This window comes from Corvus hawaiiensis, chromosome 20 (assembly GCF_020740725.1).
Source record: "Corvus hawaiiensis isolate bCorHaw1 chromosome 20, bCorHaw1.pri.cur, whole genome shotgun sequence".
In the NCBI taxonomy this organism is placed as follows: domain Eukaryota; kingdom Metazoa; phylum Chordata; class Aves; order Passeriformes; family Corvidae; genus Corvus; species Corvus hawaiiensis.
The window spans coordinates 6,829,997-6,849,185 of NC_063232.1; the positions used below are offsets into that span (position 1 = coordinate 6,829,997).

The 19,189-nt window shown below is 47.4% G+C and overlaps 1 protein-coding gene across 7 annotated transcripts in view; it reads right to left on the minus strand.

The window, feature by feature from the left end:
- COL26A1 (collagen type XXVI alpha 1 chain) overlaps positions 1-19,189 on the minus strand; it is a 167,180-nt gene that overhangs the window by 5,906 nt on the left and 142,085 nt on the right. For 6 of the 7 annotated variants that reach the window (XM_048324819.1, XM_048324814.1, XM_048324817.1 and 3 more), the window contains 8 exons: positions 18,920-19,036; positions 17,584-17,736; positions 11,707-11,799; positions 10,196-10,257; positions 7,782-7,844; positions 4,114-4,158; positions 2,689-2,733; positions 1,988-2,072 (listed from right to left, as the gene is read on the minus strand). In XM_048324819.1, the coding sequence (XP_048180776.1) occupies positions 1,988-2,072; positions 2,689-2,733; positions 4,114-4,158; positions 7,782-7,844; positions 10,196-10,257; positions 11,707-11,799; positions 17,584-17,736; positions 18,920-19,036 (663 nt within the window). The remainder of the gene's footprint in view (positions 1-1,987; positions 2,073-2,688; positions 2,734-4,113; positions 4,159-7,781; positions 7,845-10,195; positions 10,258-11,706; positions 11,800-17,583; positions 17,737-18,919; positions 19,037-19,189) is intronic. The other variant, XM_048324818.1, reaches the window with a different exon arrangement.

The following is a 19,189-nucleotide window of genomic DNA, read 5'->3' on the forward strand; positions in this document are numbered from 1 at the left end:
GGAAAATATGCCTTGCTTTCCAAGTTCCCTTTCTAAACAGTATTTTTGTAGGGTCTAAAATATGTGTGAAGTTAAAGAATGGACCTATTTCAAAAGCACAGAGCAGGAATATAATTATCTATAGTTATGGGACAAAACCGCCCTAAAGTCATACAATATAGGTGTTTAAATATGACCTAACCACAGTGTACAATTAAAAAACATCCATTTTTGCTGATCTAGTTACACTGGCATAGAAGCACACATGGGTGTAAATAACTCATCTCTGTCCCAAGCAGGAACAGATCAATACAAATGGTTTGCTGGAATGACTGTTTCAAAATAACAGCAGCACATGCCTTGTTGCTGCTGTATTACCAAAGTGAATGTGAAACATAGGTAAATCAGGCAGTTCTGCTGGGGCAAGGCTGCCTGAACCCCAGTCCCAGGGTGTACAGGAGGTTCCTCAAGAGGTGACTTTTTGCTTTATTCTACTTTAAATGAAGGTACAAAGTCAAAGCCAAAAGAGGGCCAGGCCGTGGGTCCTGTGAATAGCCTGCACTGTGCTTACAGACTAACCCAGGGAACCCCCCTTTCCCTCTTTCCTGGAGATCATCCCTGCTGGCATGGATTGCTGCCTAGGAAATCTAGTGGGCATCTCCCTGGTACCTCCACCAGCTCAAAGCAAAGCAGCATAAAAATATATTTTCCTACGCTTGGAATGAAAATGTGAAACAAAGCAGAATTAGTGCAGAGGTCAGGTCAGGGTGAGTGTGGTTAAATCATGGGGTTGTGATTCATGGTTTCCCAAAAATCTTATGTTGTTGCTGCCCATTGCTTTTGGAAATAGCACTTGGGGCCCCCAAGAGCACGAGGCCACTCTGCTCACTGAGCAGAGCAGAGCAGGCTCTAGGCCAGGCCAGCCATGCTCTGGCACTGGAAGTGTCCAGCAGCAATTCCACCTCAGCCCTGCTGGCTCCACACGGGTCTTGAGGGCTCCCAAGGGGCTGCCCGAAGTGCATCCAGTACTGTGAGGAAGGCATGGTCAGGGATGCTGGGCATTTTAGCTATTTACCATTTTCATAGCTTAAATCGATATCCAAAGGCCACATCCCAATAAAAATGGATGTTGATCTGAGGGGAGGTGTGAGGTTGGCTCATAAGCAAGCCAGGAATGAGGTTTCATGTGTCAAGGACAGAAGAGTGCTCTGGGACTTGGTCAGTGCCAAGGGACAGGCTTGCTGCTCACAGCCTGGCATAGCAAAGGCAAACATTTTGCCTCTACTGTGTTTCTGAAAGGGGAGAAATGGCCACAGCAGCTTTTGTGAGAGAACTGATCCTCGGGTACCCCAAAAGGAGAAGTCTGACAATGACCAACACCTGTGACAATAACCAACACCATACTCTGGTCAAGGGAAGAGGACATTCTTTAAGGTATGAGGTACACACTGTACCAGTGATGGGAGAGCCACCAGCCTCAGGAGATCACAAAAATCTATCTGAATGTTGAACATGTGGGACTTTCTTTAAATCTGACTGTGAAAGTAGGTTTCATGTAAGTTATAATCACAGAATGTTCAGGGATCACTGTTTGGGCTTTCTCTGCAAAACGTGGTGCTGCACAAGTCAAGGGCTTCAGTGGTGTCAAATCACTTGGAAGGTGCTGTTAACAGGATTAAATGATCTGGCCTAAAGACTTGAACAAGCAGCTCCTTGGGAAGCTGGTAGATGATCTGTGCCACGTGGCTTGAGCTACTGCTCGTGACTTGGCTGCCTGAACTGTAACAAAAATCACTGTAAGGGTCATTTCACCTGCTGCTGGGAAAGCAGAGGAAGTATACAGCTGGTGGAGCTCAACAGTTCTAAGCACCCCTAAGTCACGGCACCTAGTTTAGAAAATGTGGCTTGAACAGACACCAGAGAGCTCAGGAGACTGGGAGGGTGTTTAACCAGCAAGCCTGAACAGAGCCCCTGGTTCCCTAGAGAAGAAAACCTGAGCAATGCTCACCATGAATTCCTATCATGTGCTCAAGGATTAATACCCTCTCAGCCAAAATCTTCAGAGCTTCTCGAAGCTGTTGGACTCCTTCCCCCTGCAAGAAAGAAAATAAAACTAACATTGGAATATGTTGCAGAATAGGCTTCCTGTCCATAATGCTGCTTTCATAGCACCAAACTCTGCAGTGTGGATGTTTAAAAAGGAAAAGAGGTAAAAGAGGAGATAACCTGAGTAGGAGAAATCCCTGTTCAAAGAGCTCCTCATGTACACTCAGGCTGTAGTTTGTTGTCCTTGTTACCTTAGGTGTGGGCTTGAAGGGACAAAGAGATGTTGGGAAGTATTTCAGGAACTGAGAGCAGAGATGTGAGAACGCCAATGCTCTGCACATGCAGCTTGATCTCAGGGAGTCTGTCCTTCAGCATGTGGGAGGGACAATAGGGAAGCAATTCCCAACCAGCTCCTGGTGACAGAACAACCTCTGGGGACTGAGGCATTCCGAAAACATGGAGAGAACATGGCCAAGGAAACCTCACAGGCCAGGACTTCTGGCACGTATTAAATTCAAACCCAAGGTTCACATCACCAATTTCTCTGCACATTTAACCATGGGCTCACCCCCTGGCCCCCTAACCCCACCTGTCAAAGGGAATACAGTTGAAGGACAGCAAAGTGGCAAAAAGGAAAGTAAAATAGTAGAAACACATCCTTACATCAGCACCTTTGTCACCTTCCTCACCCTTCTTGCCTGGTTCACCCTAAAACAAAGAAAGAGACACTTGGTTATGTGTGGCTGAGGACCCTTCTAGGATCCCTTGGATCCCTTCCCACCAAAGGAGCAAATTAAAGAAGCATTTCACCAGCAGAAAGCACAAGGACTGCCCCTTCATGCCAAGGGCCAAAGTGCACTCCTGAGCTTTGCCCTGGCTCCTGTCAGCTTCCCAGGAGGTCACCACCACTTCTAACACGGATGAACTTGTCCAGGAGTGGCCAAGATGCAGGAGGGGCCACCTGCTATGGCCTGGGCCCCAGCAAGGCCATAGACATCTCACTGGGCTCTCAATGAACAACATTTTAGGCTAAACCACAGATAATTTGCTCTTTTGCCCCAAACATGCACATTTTCATCTTGATTTAGAACAGAAGAATCCTCCATTCTGCTTTCATTAATTAGTCACATCACTTTCTGCCTCTGAGGATGCTCATTAAGCTTTTCTTGACCAAAGATCCCTCTGTGCTGTGAACAATGGTCTCATGTTTTCCCCCAAGCCAGGAAGTTCATGCACCCTCTGAAGAGCAAATGACATGAAGAGCTTAAACCACTCTAAGCTAAACATAAAACAAGACTGACAATCTAAAACAGAGAGGAAAGGCTTGGGCTCCTCAAACTTGTTGGACATCCCTGAGATCTTTGCAAAGCAGTGGTGAGCACAGGAGGAAGGACCAAAGAAAAGGTTGTGTGAATTGTACAAAAGGATGAGGTGGAACCAAGGAAGAGAGATGAGAACCCTCCCAGAGGTTCTGGGACCTCTCTGGAAGCTGCCAGCCAAAAAAACCCCAATTTTCTCCACTAGATCTCTGTCACCCACCCTTCCTCACCACTGGTTTGTTGGCACATATGGCACATATGGCAGTGCACAGTGCACATATGGCCAGTGCAGACATCTCCTCTCTGCATCTGTTCAGGTATTGCCAAAAAATCATTTGCAGACATCTTTTAATCTCATTACAGGGTTTCCAGCTCAGCTTGGCTAACCAAGGTGCAGGAGGGAGTTGAGAGCAGCTGATGGACTTTAATGTGTTTAACTGTGCCCACCTTTGGGCTCTGGTAGTGCCAGAAACTCCTGGGGCCCAGGGAGAGCTGTGTGGGCCCAGCTCTGGCCAGAGGGACCTGCAGGCAAAGCACAGCTCCCCTGTTGGGGCGATGCCCTCCTGGTCATGCCAGCACTGTGCTTTACACCGGGGGATGTTTCATTTGCAGAGGGATTCGTTAAGGTGAGGGTGTCTACAGAACAAATGTCTGAGCTGGAGCCAGCAGAGCTCAGCACTGAAGCAGCTCCAGGCCAGCCAGTGGCACCTACAGTGCCAGGCACCAACCCCACCTGAGCCTGGCACCCACCCTCGAGTGCAGCACTTACAGGAAATCCCTTAATGCCCCTCTCTCCAGGCAGACCTGCTTGCCCCTGTTGGAAATAAAGTCAGTGTCATTAGGAGATACTTTGCCATTTGACAAGAACACAGTGTAATTTTTACTAGTGGAATTAAGATGGCTTAATGAAAAACCTTACACTTGGGATAATGTGAGAAAAAAATTCCTCTCCCTTGACATTATCACTTGGAAACAGCAAAAGGGGGTTATGGTCTTCTGTCAAGTATCAGCTCCAAATCCCATCAGACTCTGGAGGAGCTGGGTTGGATACAGAGCTCCTGAGCTCAGTGCCCTCTCTGTAAGATGATTAGCAGGTTTTTTGAACTTTCCAGCAGTCAGTTACATTATACCAGCAAGGAATTTGGCTGCAGATTTGTTCCTTACAAAGACACTGCATTCTTCTCTCTGGTAAAAGTGATGGGCCACTGCTGCCCCAGCCAGAACAGAGCCCAGGACTCCCACCGAGCACTGATTTAATCTGCTCCTGCTTCACACACATCCCACAGCTCCTGATCAAAACACAGGTACAATATTTTGGTCGGTTTGTTTCTTTCTCCTGCTGCGTTAATTTTCACATTGTTCTCAGCGAGGGGTTTTTGTTCTTTTTTTAAAAAAAATTTTATTTTTTAACAGAAACAGTTGGAACTACTACGTGTTGGTCTGGGGCAGAATGAAATGCCATTGAACTGAACATTTTTTTCCCCCCTGTTTTCCTCCACAGTGCTGGTTTCTCACCCTGGAGCAGCTGGGGCAGGGCAGAATCCCTGACCAGGAGAGCAGTTAGAGGTTGTTTACTGACAAAGCAGGAGCTTGGGAAGAAGAGGCAAAATGTAAAAGCATTTATAGAAATCCATTAATGAAAGAGCTGCATATTCCCCCTGGCTCTTCTCCCACAGACACACTCAGCAACAAACCCATCCTTTTTTCCCCAAAAAAACTACATTGATGGTGGCAGATTTCTGTAGGAGAAAGGGAGAGCTGCTGGGTTTGTGTCCATCAAATTGCTGCTTTGTATAAAACCAACGGGCATCTACAGAACATTCCCATGGAGGACTGAATTCCTATGGAATGCCTTGCCAGCACCAGGAAAAGGCCCCTATGGACAGGGAGAGCTCTGGGAGAAAGGCCCAGTCTGGCAGGTGCTCCCAGTATCTTCAAAGGGAAATACTTGGATTCTGCACTGGAAGGAGCAAAGCTTGTGAAAAAGCACAGGCCAGAGGAAAAATCACAGAGAGGAGCGTAACAACACACTGAAAATACATAAACAGGCTGTGCTCCATGTCCAGGAGGAACAGAAAGGATGTTATCAGCTTAAAGGGGATCAAAGGATATTTAGGCTGGATGTTGGCAGTATCTTTTATCCCAGGCCTTACTGGCTGTTCCTCTGAAGACTGCCTGGAGATGCTGTGCAGCCTCCCTCCCTGGCAGTGTTTGAGATGAACAGAGGCTGAGCGTGAGCAGCACACAGAGCTGAGCCATCCAGGGGCTGTGCTCTGACTGCTTCAGGTCTCTTCCACATCTGTTCTCTCTGAGATTAAGCAGGAAGAAGGTATAATAACATTTTCTCAAATCTCAGTAGATATTGTAACCCCTCCCTCTGCTTTTCTTTGCAGCTGCACAGCTCCTCTGCTCAAGCCCTCATTTGTATCCACCAAACCCAAAATTGCAGCATGTAGTTGTCAAAACCAGCATTCAAAGCCACACTTGCAAAAGACAAAAAGCACACAGAGCATCCTACAGAAATTCTGACAGAAAAAGCTGTCAGCTTCCCTTTCCACACTACAGAGCATGGACAGGAAATATGGGGTTCTTTTCTATTTATCAAGACATTTTGATATTTGAAAAATCTCATTTGTCCCAAAACTAAGAGGAGAGTTACAATTCTAAATCCCTAGCAAGGAGGGAACAAAACCAAATTCTGTGGGATCTGTCTGGACTGAATGGACACAATGCAACAAGATTTTGTTTCAAAAGAAGTGTAGTAGTAATATGGGATATTAGTAGTAATATTAGTAATACGGTCAACCACAAACTAAAGCAAAATGTTAAATGAATCATTGAGAGAGAGTTGTATCAGTTTCCTGGATGGAAATGTGACACTTTGCCACACACCATGCCCTTCTATTTTCTTTCAGCTGAACATAAAGATTGAATGGCAATGAGCTGTAGTTGGGAATCTGTGCATCCATCTCACCAGTTAAGGTTTTGCTCTCTGTCAGCATCTTGAATTCTAGTCCCAGAACTCCATCAGTCTGCAATCTATTTGTAAAGCCAAGTCATGCCCAAATTGGCTGAGCAGCACAAGGAAAGTGTTACAAACAATGACCAATGGTCCCCCTGTCCTTCAGGGAAGTGCAAGTGATTTCTTACACAAGAGCAGGACCAAGCACCCAAAACTAAAATATAACAGAGATTTCAAAAGGCATGTGTGCCCCACCCTCAGATATCTGCTGTTCCTTGATCCCTCAGGAGGGGTGAAACAAGCCCCTGGACATGCTCCCCTTGTGCAGAGGAGCACAGTTTGTCTGTTGCTGGTTATTCCCACGAATTTGAGAAGTCAGCACATTGGAATGAACTGATTTGTGTTTGTCTGTCTTGGCTCTTTCAGGCATCCCTCTGTCTGCTGGATTGGAACAGGGAGCAGGAATGCAGAGGAGGTTCTGGCATAGGGGGAATCACGTCACCTACAGCCCTCATTCACAGGTGCTGCCTCCACCTCCCTCTGTGGGACAGTAAAATGGCACTTGGAAGAAAGGGCACGAGGCTGTGTCAGTGCAGCCACCACTGCAGACTTCTATCATCTTAGGGTACCAACCAGTGTTTTCCTCCTCGTCTTTCTCCCCTCCTTTGATCCTCTCCACACTGGGTTCTCAGTGACTCTCCCCACTCCATGGCGCCCATTTCACAGACCTAAGGGCTGAATGATCCTCTTCCACCTGCTCCATTCCCAAATGATTTTGTGCTCCTAGGCTCACCCAGAGATTTCAAAGACCACAACCTTTTGGCAATTCAGCTGAACAGAAGCAGCCAAAGCCCCAAATGCCACTGTCAAACCCTTCCCAATGCTTGAATGCTGGACTGGGAATCTGACACATTTATACCCGTGTTAGATATTTCTCTGGTAGTTCCTCAACTTCACCAGTTTGGAAATAACATTCAAACAGCCCTTAATGTTTGGTTATCAGCACTGGACAGCCCACTAAGGACTGAGGCCCATAAACATATTAAGAACATGACTTCAATATTCTGAATATGTTAAGAACGTCATTTGACCTGGGAATGACTTTGGTTCAGGAAAAGTCCGATGAGTTTTTAAAGCCTTAGTGCCACAGAAGGAAGAGTTCAGTTAGACCTCTCAAAACACTCCACACTAAACAGCTTTGGCTGGTGGAAGACAGTTGGTCTCCGCAGGCCTTTGTATACTATGTCTTTGCTACCTGAATCTCTTTGGGGAATACCTGACTTTGGAAGGAATTCAACTCTTTCTCTGTAAAGGAAACCCTTGTCTTGGTTCTTGCAGAAGCCCCAGAAACTCTACATTTAAAGCTGTTGGTGGCTGTAGTCCCACTGCACTTGCAAGACCTGTGCTGTGTGCAATTTCTGAGGCCTCACCCCCCAAACACGGCTGGGAATCTCTCTGTGCATGTAAAACCTTACTCTCTCTCCTCGGTCTCCTTTGGATCCTTTTGGTCCAGGCTGTCCTGGAGATCCTGGCAAGCCCTGAAAGAGATGCAGAACGAGAAGGAATTCATTTCTACTGTGCAACCTTTGTGTAGGTGTTGTGAATACATTTCCCAGTGATCCTCAGCTCCTGAAAATCTCATACACCCGTTAAGCAATTGGGCTGGATTCTCTTTTCCCCTCAAGCAAATACAACAGAAGCTCTGTTTGCAGGTATCTCAAGCCCTGTACTTTCTGCAGATCCCTCTATTTGGGTCTTTTAATGCACTGCAGGCCCCTGATGTAACATTTTCTCAGGGTCACTATGACAGGACAGTTCTTGTTCTCAGTTACCAAGAAGAAATTAATACACAGGTAGTATGTTTAGCTCAAAAATCCCCACTGCTTCCCCCCACTTCTTAATTGCCTCAGTGGGTGGCAGGAGCAAGCACACATACCTGAAAATTAATTGGATTGTGCAGTGGAAATTATTTTGAAGCTATTCACTCACCCTAATAAACAATTTTCAAATTAAGCCCAATCTCTGTTAATAATTTTACTCCCTGGGTTGAACAAATCTATAAAGCAGTCACCAACAGCTAAGAAGGGCACAGTCTCCAGATTTCTACTAATTGAACTGCTATGCAGAAATCGATCCAAATTCTTAACTTATCCACCCAGAGAAGCCACAGTTATTAACCAGACCAAGAGAGAACAATATTGTTTGTTTATATTCAGCCTGTCAGCTCTCCTTCTCCCCACAACCATGTACAAGATGCTTTTTTTCCACCTCAGGTGACTTGCACGTTGTCTTGGAGGCTGCAGAAGTGAGCCTGGAGCTCCCCTCCAGGCCATTGGTGATTTAAGCCAGCCTGGTTAGGAACAGCTGCCCAAATCCCACATCAGCACCCAGAGAAATGGTTTTTCTAGGCCGAGAGAAAAAAAGGTTCTGGGCATTGCTGTGAGGAGCTCAGTGCCTGGTGAAGTGGCCCAAGGAGGTTGCACACACATGATTTAAGGGCTCAAAGGAGGAGCCCTCTCCCAGTTTCAGCTGAGAGCCAGCAATGCTCAGCACTATCATGTTGCTCCCTGCCTGCAGCCAGCCCCACCAGCTCAGCTGAGCTCCCCACCAAGGATTCAGAGACTCAGGCCTGGTTTAGGAGGTTCCCTGGGGCTGCCAAATGAGGTAGGGCACAGACCAGGCTTGGCCCTGTGTCAAACATGCAGCATGAACAAAGCTCAAGTGTCCATAAGCATCCTTTGCTCCTGGAAGCTCTCCACAGTGTGTGGTGAGACAGGGATGCTCAAGAACACCGAATTCCACATTGCAAAAATAAAAGATTTACAGTGTGTGCTGCGTGTCAAAAAGCCAGACTCTGCTGCAGAATCTACTTATGAATTGTGAATTACCTTATATTTAATGATGTTAAACTGCATCTGTCATTTGGCTGCCAAATCTCGCACTGTGTTCATATCTATCTGGAGTTTCTCATTGTTCTCCAGAGTATTCCCTAATTGAAAGGATTCTGCTACACTGGCAAACTTTCCCTAACCTGGTGTCCATTGCTTCTTCAAAGTGGTTAATAAATGCATAGGAAAAATCTTCTCTCTCTTATTTTCAATTCCAAACTTCCTCTTATCAGATCTAAGTTACATCCCTCTGCTAAGTTACTTAACCTTTCTCTGTGCTCTCCAGTCATGTGAGATTCCTTCGAAAAATTTGATGCTGCTGCTTTACCTCCACATTAAGCAACATTCTTCCCAAAACTGAGTCCCTTTGTATCAGCCAACCACAATTTGGTGTAGTTTGGCAGTTCCCTATTCATGACTTCACTTCTTTCCGTTTAACCAGCTTTTTCCATCCATGTACTGAGTACTGTGCCCTTCTTCTACCATAAATTCTTTGGAGTGAGGTTTTTGCCCCTCCATTATTATCTCCCCCCTCCACAATTTTTGTATCAATAAATAATCAAATGGATGGGAATTTGTGATATTTTTCTTCAATAGAAAGTGTTATGTCTGGAAAAGTAGGCTTAACACATTCACTCTGGTGAGTTGGTGAATTCCCATTGAGGCATTTTTGTTCTTTTTATGTGTTCCACAGGAAATGCAGTATTTTTCTGTCACTGTGTTAGTAAAGCCCCTGTCAGATCCTTTGCATCAACTCAGGCCACACTGAAATGTTTGGACACAGCAGCAGCACAATGTGTTGTTGTGATTAAGGGAAACTCTGGAGAGCACAACCGTTTCAACCTCTCAATCCAGAATGAGAAAAAGGAATCAAATCCCAGAATTTCATGGGGAACAAAACAGCAGATCTAAGACTATTCTCTCTCCTTGTGCAATGAGATGATGTTTCACCATTGATCCTCCCCCTCTGCCCTTCACCCCAAAGCACCAAAGCACCTTACTTGTGATCCAGGGGCTCCGATGGGTCCTGGGGGCCCTTTGGGTCCTGAAGCACCTGGTGGCCCTGGTGGGAATCATAATTGGAGACAATGTTAAGAAGGAATAACCCTAAATTCCAAAGGCATGCACTTCCTTTCATGTTCTGCTGAGTCTCTCAGCAAGTGAGAACCCTTCATGGACCCCAGGACTGTGAGAACCCTTCATCAAACACCAGATTACTGGACACCCACATCCTGACAGAATACATCCCTATGCCCTAGGGGAGATGTTAGAGCTCTGAGAGGAAAAAAAATGGCGAAAATAGGAAAGAAGGATGTCAGTAACATCCTGCATTTCCATTCCTTAAAATGCAACTGTTGTGAAAACTTAAACTGGATCCATGGAACAGCTACACGAGAGTGAGATACTGCAGGTGCTGGTCCTGAAACAACCTCAGGTGGCAAGGGAAGCCCCAAGGCTGCTGCAGTTGGTGTCTCTGCGGTGTCACAAAACTGATGATGAGGGAGATGGAGTTTGGCCAGAGCCAGGGGAGAGGCTAAGTGGGGCAAAGAAAAGCTCTCTCTTGGTCTTCACTCACTCCAGTGGCAATAAAGTAATTTAAACTCTGTACCACAGGAGAGCTGCTTCCAGGATGAGTTAAACACCATCTAAACAGGTCAACTTGTCTCACACAGTCACTTAACAGATTCATTCCTTTTGAAAAAATAATTATATCTCAACAGTAGCTGTTATATTATACCTGCAGATGGGAGACAGGGTATTTGCTTAGCCTGAACTTAGCAATACTCCTCTCTGCTTTACTTGTCCCAACCCTTGAGATGAAACAATGTGGACATTATACACAAAGTACAGCTGAATCAGCCTCAATCATTAATGCACCATACAAATGCTTAAGTCAAAGAATAAAGGAATTGAAGGATAAATGAAAGGCCCTCATAATGAAAGGAGAAGCCTTTTCTGCAACTAATGGGAGTTCACTCCTAAATATGCATCATACAGGGAAGTGCTGACGTTTGCAGGAATATTATCATTTAAGCCACCCATCAGCACAGAGAGAAAGAAGGCTTGCCAGTGAATTTTCATCTCAGATTCTGATTTCAGTTATACTGCTGAGAATCTGGAATAGCTCAAACTGGCTCCAAAGTCTTCATACACCTCACAGAGCATCTGGCCAGACCCTGCTTTGTGGAGCTCTGCAGTGACAGGACAGGATTGCAGCAGGGTGAGAACAACTCTGCTCTCGGAAAGGAATCACTGGACAACCCATTCTTAAGGACAGCTTTTCATCAGCCCCTTTCTCAAGATGTGTCCTGCCAAAGGTAAAACAATCAGCCACCATAAGCAGCCACAGATAAAAAACCCGGTTACATCTTGCCACCCTTCCCACTGCTTCCCTTCCAGTAAGGACCACTTCCCTTCCCTGCAGGCACCCACTGACCATGCACTCTCCATCAGGAAGTCTTTGCTCATCCTCGCCCCGCTCCCAGCCCTGCAGCCCAGCCCTGTGTGTCACCTGGTGGCCCCACGGGCCCCGGGGCTCCCCGCGGTCCGGGCAGTCCAGCCATGATGGTGTCGATGACGGTGGAGGCCAGCTGGGGTTCGCCATCTGCGGCACAGAGCAGAGTTAGTGGCGAGCCCGGCCGGGATCTTGCTCCAAAATCCTCTGGCGCCCGTTGGTGGCCAAGGGCCGCAGCGCTGCAGGATGCTAAATTGGGGCTCTTGGAGCACTTGCCTTTTGCTCTCAGAGGGCTGTGTCCCCTCGTCCTGCAGAGCTGCTCATCCCACCCCTGAGAACCGCAGACAAGCTGTCCTTGCTCTCGAAACCTTGGTGTTTTACACACCTGTAGAGTCCCACCTTTGAATAACTGATTTCGAATTCGGCATCCCCGAGGCACACCTGGCTCGTGGCTGCCTGGCAAATGAAGCAGGGACCTGGGGCTCCCTCCTGCCTGGCACCAGGGACCTGCTGAGCCCCCCTGGCAGCACATCCCCCCAGCCCAGCCAGCTCACCCAGGCAGGTGCTGGTGGGAGATGCCCTGAGGTAAGGATGCAGGAAAGCTCAGGGCTGGGTGTGCTTTGCCCCCTCTATGTGCTCAGGAAACTTTCCTGCCATTTAGGATTATTTTAGGTGTTCGACTGGGCAGGTTCACTGAGTTCTGGGAAATGGATGGAAGTGGGAGTGGAGCAGGGAAGGGAAAGCCAGGAGCAGGAACTGGAGCAGTTTTGTGCTTTTGCACATCTTTCTCAGTTCTCTCCAGTCAGGAATAAAACCCAGCAGCCTGTAGCTGTCCTCAGCCTTGAACCAATAGGTTTCTATGCAGTTGGTAGCTGAATAGAAAACCCACAACTATAAGTAAAAAAGCAACCGCCAGTATTTACTGCGATGCCAAAACCATGTTCAACAACCCTGTTCCCGGTGGACTTGTACCATGGCACACCAGTAATCTGGAGAGGTACCTGAATGGCAGTGCCTTCCATCTGAGCACCCCACAACACTTTTGGACACTTGTGGAAACCTGGGGCAAAAATTCAATGGACAACCAAGACAACAAGGCCACAAAACAAGCAAGGAAACCCCACATCCTGGTGCTACTGAGACTTGGAGTCCACTGTCCTGACCCTTTGCTGTAGGACCAACAACCTAGCTCCTGTTTAACCTGGATGAAGATGTTGGCTCCTGGTCACCACGATGGCAAACCCTCTGAAAAGCCCACATTTTCCACAGCAGGAATAACATCCATCTCCTCCTGCCCATGACCTCAAGCTTACTCATGTTTCCTTCCACCCATCCCTGTAACTCATCACAGTAAAATTCAGGGGAACCCTGTGCAGTAAAAGGCTGGGAATGTCTCCCTGCAAATGTCAAGTGACACCAGGAAGGTCAGAAGGGTGTTTGCTTACTCTGCAGAGTCCAGCCCAAAGGTCAGAAGGGGAACTCTCCAGAAATTTAAGCAGACACACTGCAAAGCCTTTCCAGCTTCTGGAGCTTTGGCAATGATAGAGAGGACCTCCAAGCCAGTTGTTTGAAAGCAGCTCCCAGGGAAAACTGGCTTTGACTGCCAAGGATGACAGGACATCTCTGCAATGCCCTCCTGGCAGCAGGACAGCACAAGATCCAGCCCAGATCCATCTAAGAACCAAACTTTGTGCCTAAAGCCTGAATGCAGCAGGTATTTATTTGACTACCGTTTCTAAACCCATTTATCTTCCCCTCCTCACAGCCCTGAAACAAAACAACTGAGACTCTTTTCATGTTCAGGAGGAAAGGTACCTCAGTGAAGTGTGTAATCCAATTAATTTGAGTTTTATTTGACCATGTCAAAATCTATCACGGCTTGGGAGTAAGATGAAATTGGGAAATGAGCATCAAACAGCAGTGAAGGCATTAACAGTTGCAGAGCCTTTTGTTTTTAAAATGATCAACAAAATCAACTGCACATCCACTGAGAGGGGCAGATGATGGACTGCAAACAGCCAGGGTTTAATTTCTCCTGGAGGTAAGCTGGGGATAAAGACTTGGGTTACAAAACATTCCAGCTAAATGGTACATTATTACGATGACAGAGGTACTCCCACAAATCCACCCATCCTGACACTTGACTCAACGTTATTTATGAAAGGTGATTCCATGATTCTGACACAGAAGAGAGCTCTGATCAACAACCCTTGGGCTCAGCAGCTCCTGGATGGCCTGGGCAGCACAGGACTGTGGCACGTTCCTTCCTCAGCTGTCTGGCCAGGCAGAACTCATTCAGACTCAGTTTCCTTCCAGGATCAGCTCTGAACGAAGCAGTCTGTGAATGAAATGGGACTGAAGTGTGTTAAAACACAACCCTCACATTTTTTTAAGGGACTGCGTCCATATTCTCATAAAGCAGCAAGAATAACTTGTATCTCTATAAACTCCCTTCTCCTTATAAACAGGGGGACATTCTGGGGCTCTCTGCAGCTGGAGACTGTTAGAACAGCCACAAAATAGCATCAAAGGGGAGCAGGAATCTTCCCTTCTCAGCCACCTCCTGCACTGACCCAGGCCCTGCTGGGCTCAAGAGCTGGATTCTGTTTCAGTGCTTCTGGATACCCCAAAGCAGCAGACAATTGTTTGCTTCATTTGAGAAGACCTTGATATAGAATTTGCTCCAGCCAAGCCAAGAGGAAGAGTGAAACCAGTGTGACCTGGTCAGGTAGGAGCAGCTATGTTCTCTGGAAGGGGACAGAGCCATCCTGAAACAGCACAGAAATGCCCTGAAGGACATGGTGAAAGCTGCCCAGCCAGAGCAGCAAAGGCAGCTCAGGGCACACTTGAAAGCAGCTAGTTTCCTCAAATCCCTTCCCTTCTCAATATCCTTCCTCCTCTCCTTCCCCTTCACTTCCTCTGCTCTGCTCTCCTTCCTCAGGAAGGGCCTTGCTGGCAGCAGGCACTGGGATGCTGCTTCACAAATCCCTGTCCCTTATCTCCACTGATGTGCTGGGCACACAATCAGCCCACTCTGCCTCAGTTTCCCCTTCTCTCCCCTCAGGCTGCCCAGGGGAGTGGTGAAGGCACCATCCCTGGAAGTGTTAAAAAATGTGTGGCTGTGGCACTTGAGGACATGGTTCAGTGGTGCTGGGTTGATGCCTGGACTTGATCTTGGAGGTCTTTCCCAACAGTGATGATTCTGTGAAAACAGGTTGATTTTATTTCCATGTGTCCTTTGAAAATCTTCAAGATGTAAGAAAACAGCCCTCAGGGGTGAGAGTTGCATTCTTTTCTCCAACTTTTCCCTAGAAATTGTCAGTGTTAGCACAAGCAATAGGTCTGAGCTGGCTCTAGACCACGTACCCGATCACTCATTTTTACATGGCAGGGAAAGTGAGAGATCCCAGTAGCAGCAGCCCCAGCAGTGGGGAACAGCAGCTCAGCTTCTGGCCAAGAGCTAGGGTTTCAGACTGAGGGATAAATTCCCCCATTATAGCCTTGATTTGTTGAGACAGGATGGAAATGAAGTAATCGTGTCTTAATTTTTTTCTGCTACCTGATCTGGAGGGAGAAAAATGGGACCATTTCTTTTTCCACAGCACAGGGAAACTGTGAGAAAATATTTGTCTCCCCATTTTTGGCTTCTGCCTGTGGATAAATATTGCCAACAGGAACTTGTTGCAATTAATAAAGGCACAGGCATTAACCATGTTCAGGCAGAACCAAACTCTGTAAAATAACAATAACCTGATACAGCTCTCACATCTCATTTCCATTACCAGGAATATGCTTCCCTCTGCTGTCAGCAGCTGGAATCTTGTGTTTATAGTTTTCAGATGTGCTCCTTTCAAAATAAGTAAATACATTTTTTTAAATCTAAACCAAATTTACAAGGCTAAGTTTTACTGGTGGTAGACGATCAGCTTTCCACCAGCCTGGAGGAGGCAAAATCAGCCAACACAGAGACAAAATAGTAAGAAAATAGACTTGATATTGCCAGAGCATTGTTATGGCCACATAGATAACTTGTACTTGCAGTTGGATTTGTATAAAAAAAAATTGTCATAAAGTTTTGGGCTACTTCTTCTGCAAACCAAGAAATCCACAGGCATGGAGGGAGGAATGCCATGGGGTGCCCAAGGATGGAAATGGAACAGGCACCTTCTCCTCTCTGTTCTCAAGTCCACATGGCTGCCCAGTGCTGGCAGAGATAACAGAATTAATTATACACCCATTTATCCTCTTCCCATTTTGGGACAATACCGAGTTCACCCTTCTCACACATCAGCTGGGAAAGCCGTGCAATCAAAGCCTTTATTCACTTTTTAATTTATCCACTACTTCACAAGAAAGTTTAATTCAAAGGGTGGTTTGAGGGAGGGGGCAGCAGCAGCACCCAAACCATCCTTCAGGATCATTGGAATAAAAGGCAGAATGGCCCCATTTGGTGTGACCCTGAGAGGAGTGAGGTGGCTGTAGTGCAAAACTTCCTTGTTCTAAGGCTGACGAATGCAGCATGTTGATGTGTGTTTTGTGAAAATCTTAGTATTGAACCTCAATTATTTGTCCTGCCCATACACTCTAAGTAACTGACTATGAAACTGAGCTGTTAAAATTCTCCCTAAATTAAAAATACATCTGTTCACTTATGGGAAAAGGAGTCTGGAGAGCAGAGTGGGAGAAGGGAAGGGAAGGGAAGGGAAGGGAAGGGAAGGGAAGGGAAGGGAAGGGAAGGGAAGGGAAGGGAAGGGAAGGGAAGGGAAGGGAAGGGAAGGGAAGGGAAGGGAAGGGAAGGGAAGGGAAGGGAAGGGAAGGGAAGGGAAGGGAAGGGAAGGGAGAGCTTGAGATAACTGTCAGACATGGGGAGACAGTAATCCTTGGCTGTAACTAAGACAGCTGAGCTTTGAAGCTGGAGAGGAGCAGCAGAGCTGGGGAAGAGGCACAGCTGAAGTCTGGGAGAGTGTGGAAGGGAGACCTGACAGAGCTGGGACTCCAGGAGTTTACAGACCAAGGGGAGGCACAGCTGAGCTCTGCTTCCTCATTATCACATGCCAGCTACACAGGGCTGGTCCAGGAGAATCAAGCCCAAATCTGAGAGCATTCCAATCCAAGTGCAGGAGGTGCCTTTCCTAGAAAGCCTTTTCTTGCCCTGCACAGCACAAATCAAATAAATGTATTTTTTAAAACAGCATAGGCAAAGAAACCCTGGCCCTACCCCAGTTACAGGGAAGGGATAAATCACGGTGTCAGTCTGGACTTTCCAGTCCATAATTCTGTTTTGTGTGGATGTGGGATAATGTGGATGCACCAGAAACACAGGTGGAAGATGCATCTGCAGGGGCAGCAAAAGAGACATATTTAACAGATGTCTTGTTATAATTCCAGAGCTGCAAATCTTTGGTCCTTAGTGGTTCCTGAGCAACCCTGACACTCCAACACCACAACAGTGACACCAAGAGGGCTCTGACCCCACAGCTTTGGTGCACCAGTACCTAATCTGCCACTCTGGATTCCTCTGTCCCTCGTCTCTCAGGTGATGCTACCTGAGCTCTGTCATTTCACTAGAGACCCTCTTCCCAGCAGCCACTCCTGATGGAATCTTACAGGACACCGAGTTGCCTCCCCAAAGCTGTGATGAACCTAAAAAAACAGGCACAGGAAACAAAATCCCCCAAACCCTGCTCTCACTGTTGGTTTTAGGAGAGCAGTGACTCAGTTCTTCATTTGGGAGAGGTGAACCCCTCCAGCTTCCAAGATGTTTTATCTTGAACAGGAATTTCCAAGAGACCCACACAGTGGAGACAGATTGTCCAGCTGCTCCTGGGGCCCTGGCAGAGCCTGGCAAGGAGGTGGGAGCATAGCTGAGCTGCTCCATGCCTGCCCACTCTGCTGATGCCACAGGAAAATGTGGGAACTGAGGAGGGAACTTACTTTCTTTTTCAGCTGTGGGCTGGAGTGAGTAGAGAACCCCTTGCTGGAAGGTAAGAGGGAGGCTTGGCGTGGCTGGTGGCCCTGGAGGACCTGGGGGACCTGGGATCCCGGTTTCTCCTGGAAGTCCTCTTGGTCCTTGAGGTCCCAACATCCCTGTGCAGAAGCAGGAGAGGATGTGTTAGTACCTTTGGGGACGTGCTAATGATGCTATAATGTAAAAAGACAGCAAGAAGACAAAGGATTTCTGTCCTGAAGTGCAGCTGTGGGAATTAGAGGGGTGGGGAAAACAGAAACAGCTTCCCAATTTTCCTTTTTTTTGTTTAGCATCTTCCTCTGCAAAGCAGAGAGCTTGACTTGGCTCAGAGGTGTTGCCTTTGAGCAACCCAATTCCTGAAAGAGTGAAATCTCCCCTCTCCCTGAGGCTGAGTGAGAAACTACAGGCAGCAAAGTGTGAAATCAAATCCTTCTCTTCCCCTGCAGGTACACCTGTGTCACCTCCCTGCCAGCAGAGCTCGGGAAGCACAACGGAAGCAGAGCCAGTCCAGGAGCAAACGGATCCGCATCCTGTGGGGCTGGAAGGCTCTTACTGCAAACCAAAAAAGGCAGACACGTCCTTGGCCAGACTTTGGCCACTGACAGCTTGCCAGAAAGTGCCAAAAAGCGTTCAGGGCTGCTCTCACGTTTAAGGCACGCTCCAAGTTTTAAATCTTTCCCAAGCTCAGACTCACAAGGCACAGCCTTTTAGACATGGAGAGCACAGAGCCTGAGGTCTGGCACCTATTGTGCAGTATCACCCTCATCAAAACATTCAGGAATGTTTTGGGGATGAAGAAAGACTCCTAGCTCAGGAATGGAGTGTTCTCTGAAAGAACGGCCTCCTAACCTTTTCCCTTAACATACAAAAGCATCATTAGTTTGACATCCTGGCATCTGACAGCTTGACACAAATGGTGCAGAAAAAAGGGAGTTAAAACAGGCACCCAGTGAGAGGGTTAAACAGGGAACGCTCTGCTCCAAAGGCTGACAGGTCACAGGCTCTTTCTTACAGCTCCTGAGCAGGATGGGGAAACGTGATCCTGCTCTGCAGCTTTCTGGGACAGGCTCTCTCCAGCTCCACAGGAAATCCCAGGGTCTGTCATTGCTCATGCAGGTGGTTGCCTGCCCTGGGAGCTCCTGGCTGATTCCAGCTCCCACAGGACTCGTTGGAATGGATTTGATACCAATCGAAGATGCTCAAATCTTGTGTGTCTGGCCTTTTCTGAGCTGCTGTCACAGACAGTTTGTGTGAAGTGAAACATCTCCTGTCACAGCAGCACTGCCCATCTCCAGGACTCACCTGGTGGCCCGGCTGGGCCCCTCTCACCAGGTTGTCCCTTCTCTCCTTTTGGCCCTGGTGGTCCTGGAAGCCCAGTTGGTCCAACCGGGCCTGGGGGACCAACCTGTCCTGGAATCCCTGAAAATGTTCAGAAAGGAAATTAGCTGGAAGTTAGGACACTGCTGAGGTCAGAAAGACTTCAGCAACCTCGAAACCAGAGGAGAGACTCAGTGATGCAGAGGGGGAGAAATGCAGCAGTGGTGCAGGAGACAGGGTGGCAGGAGAATGTGC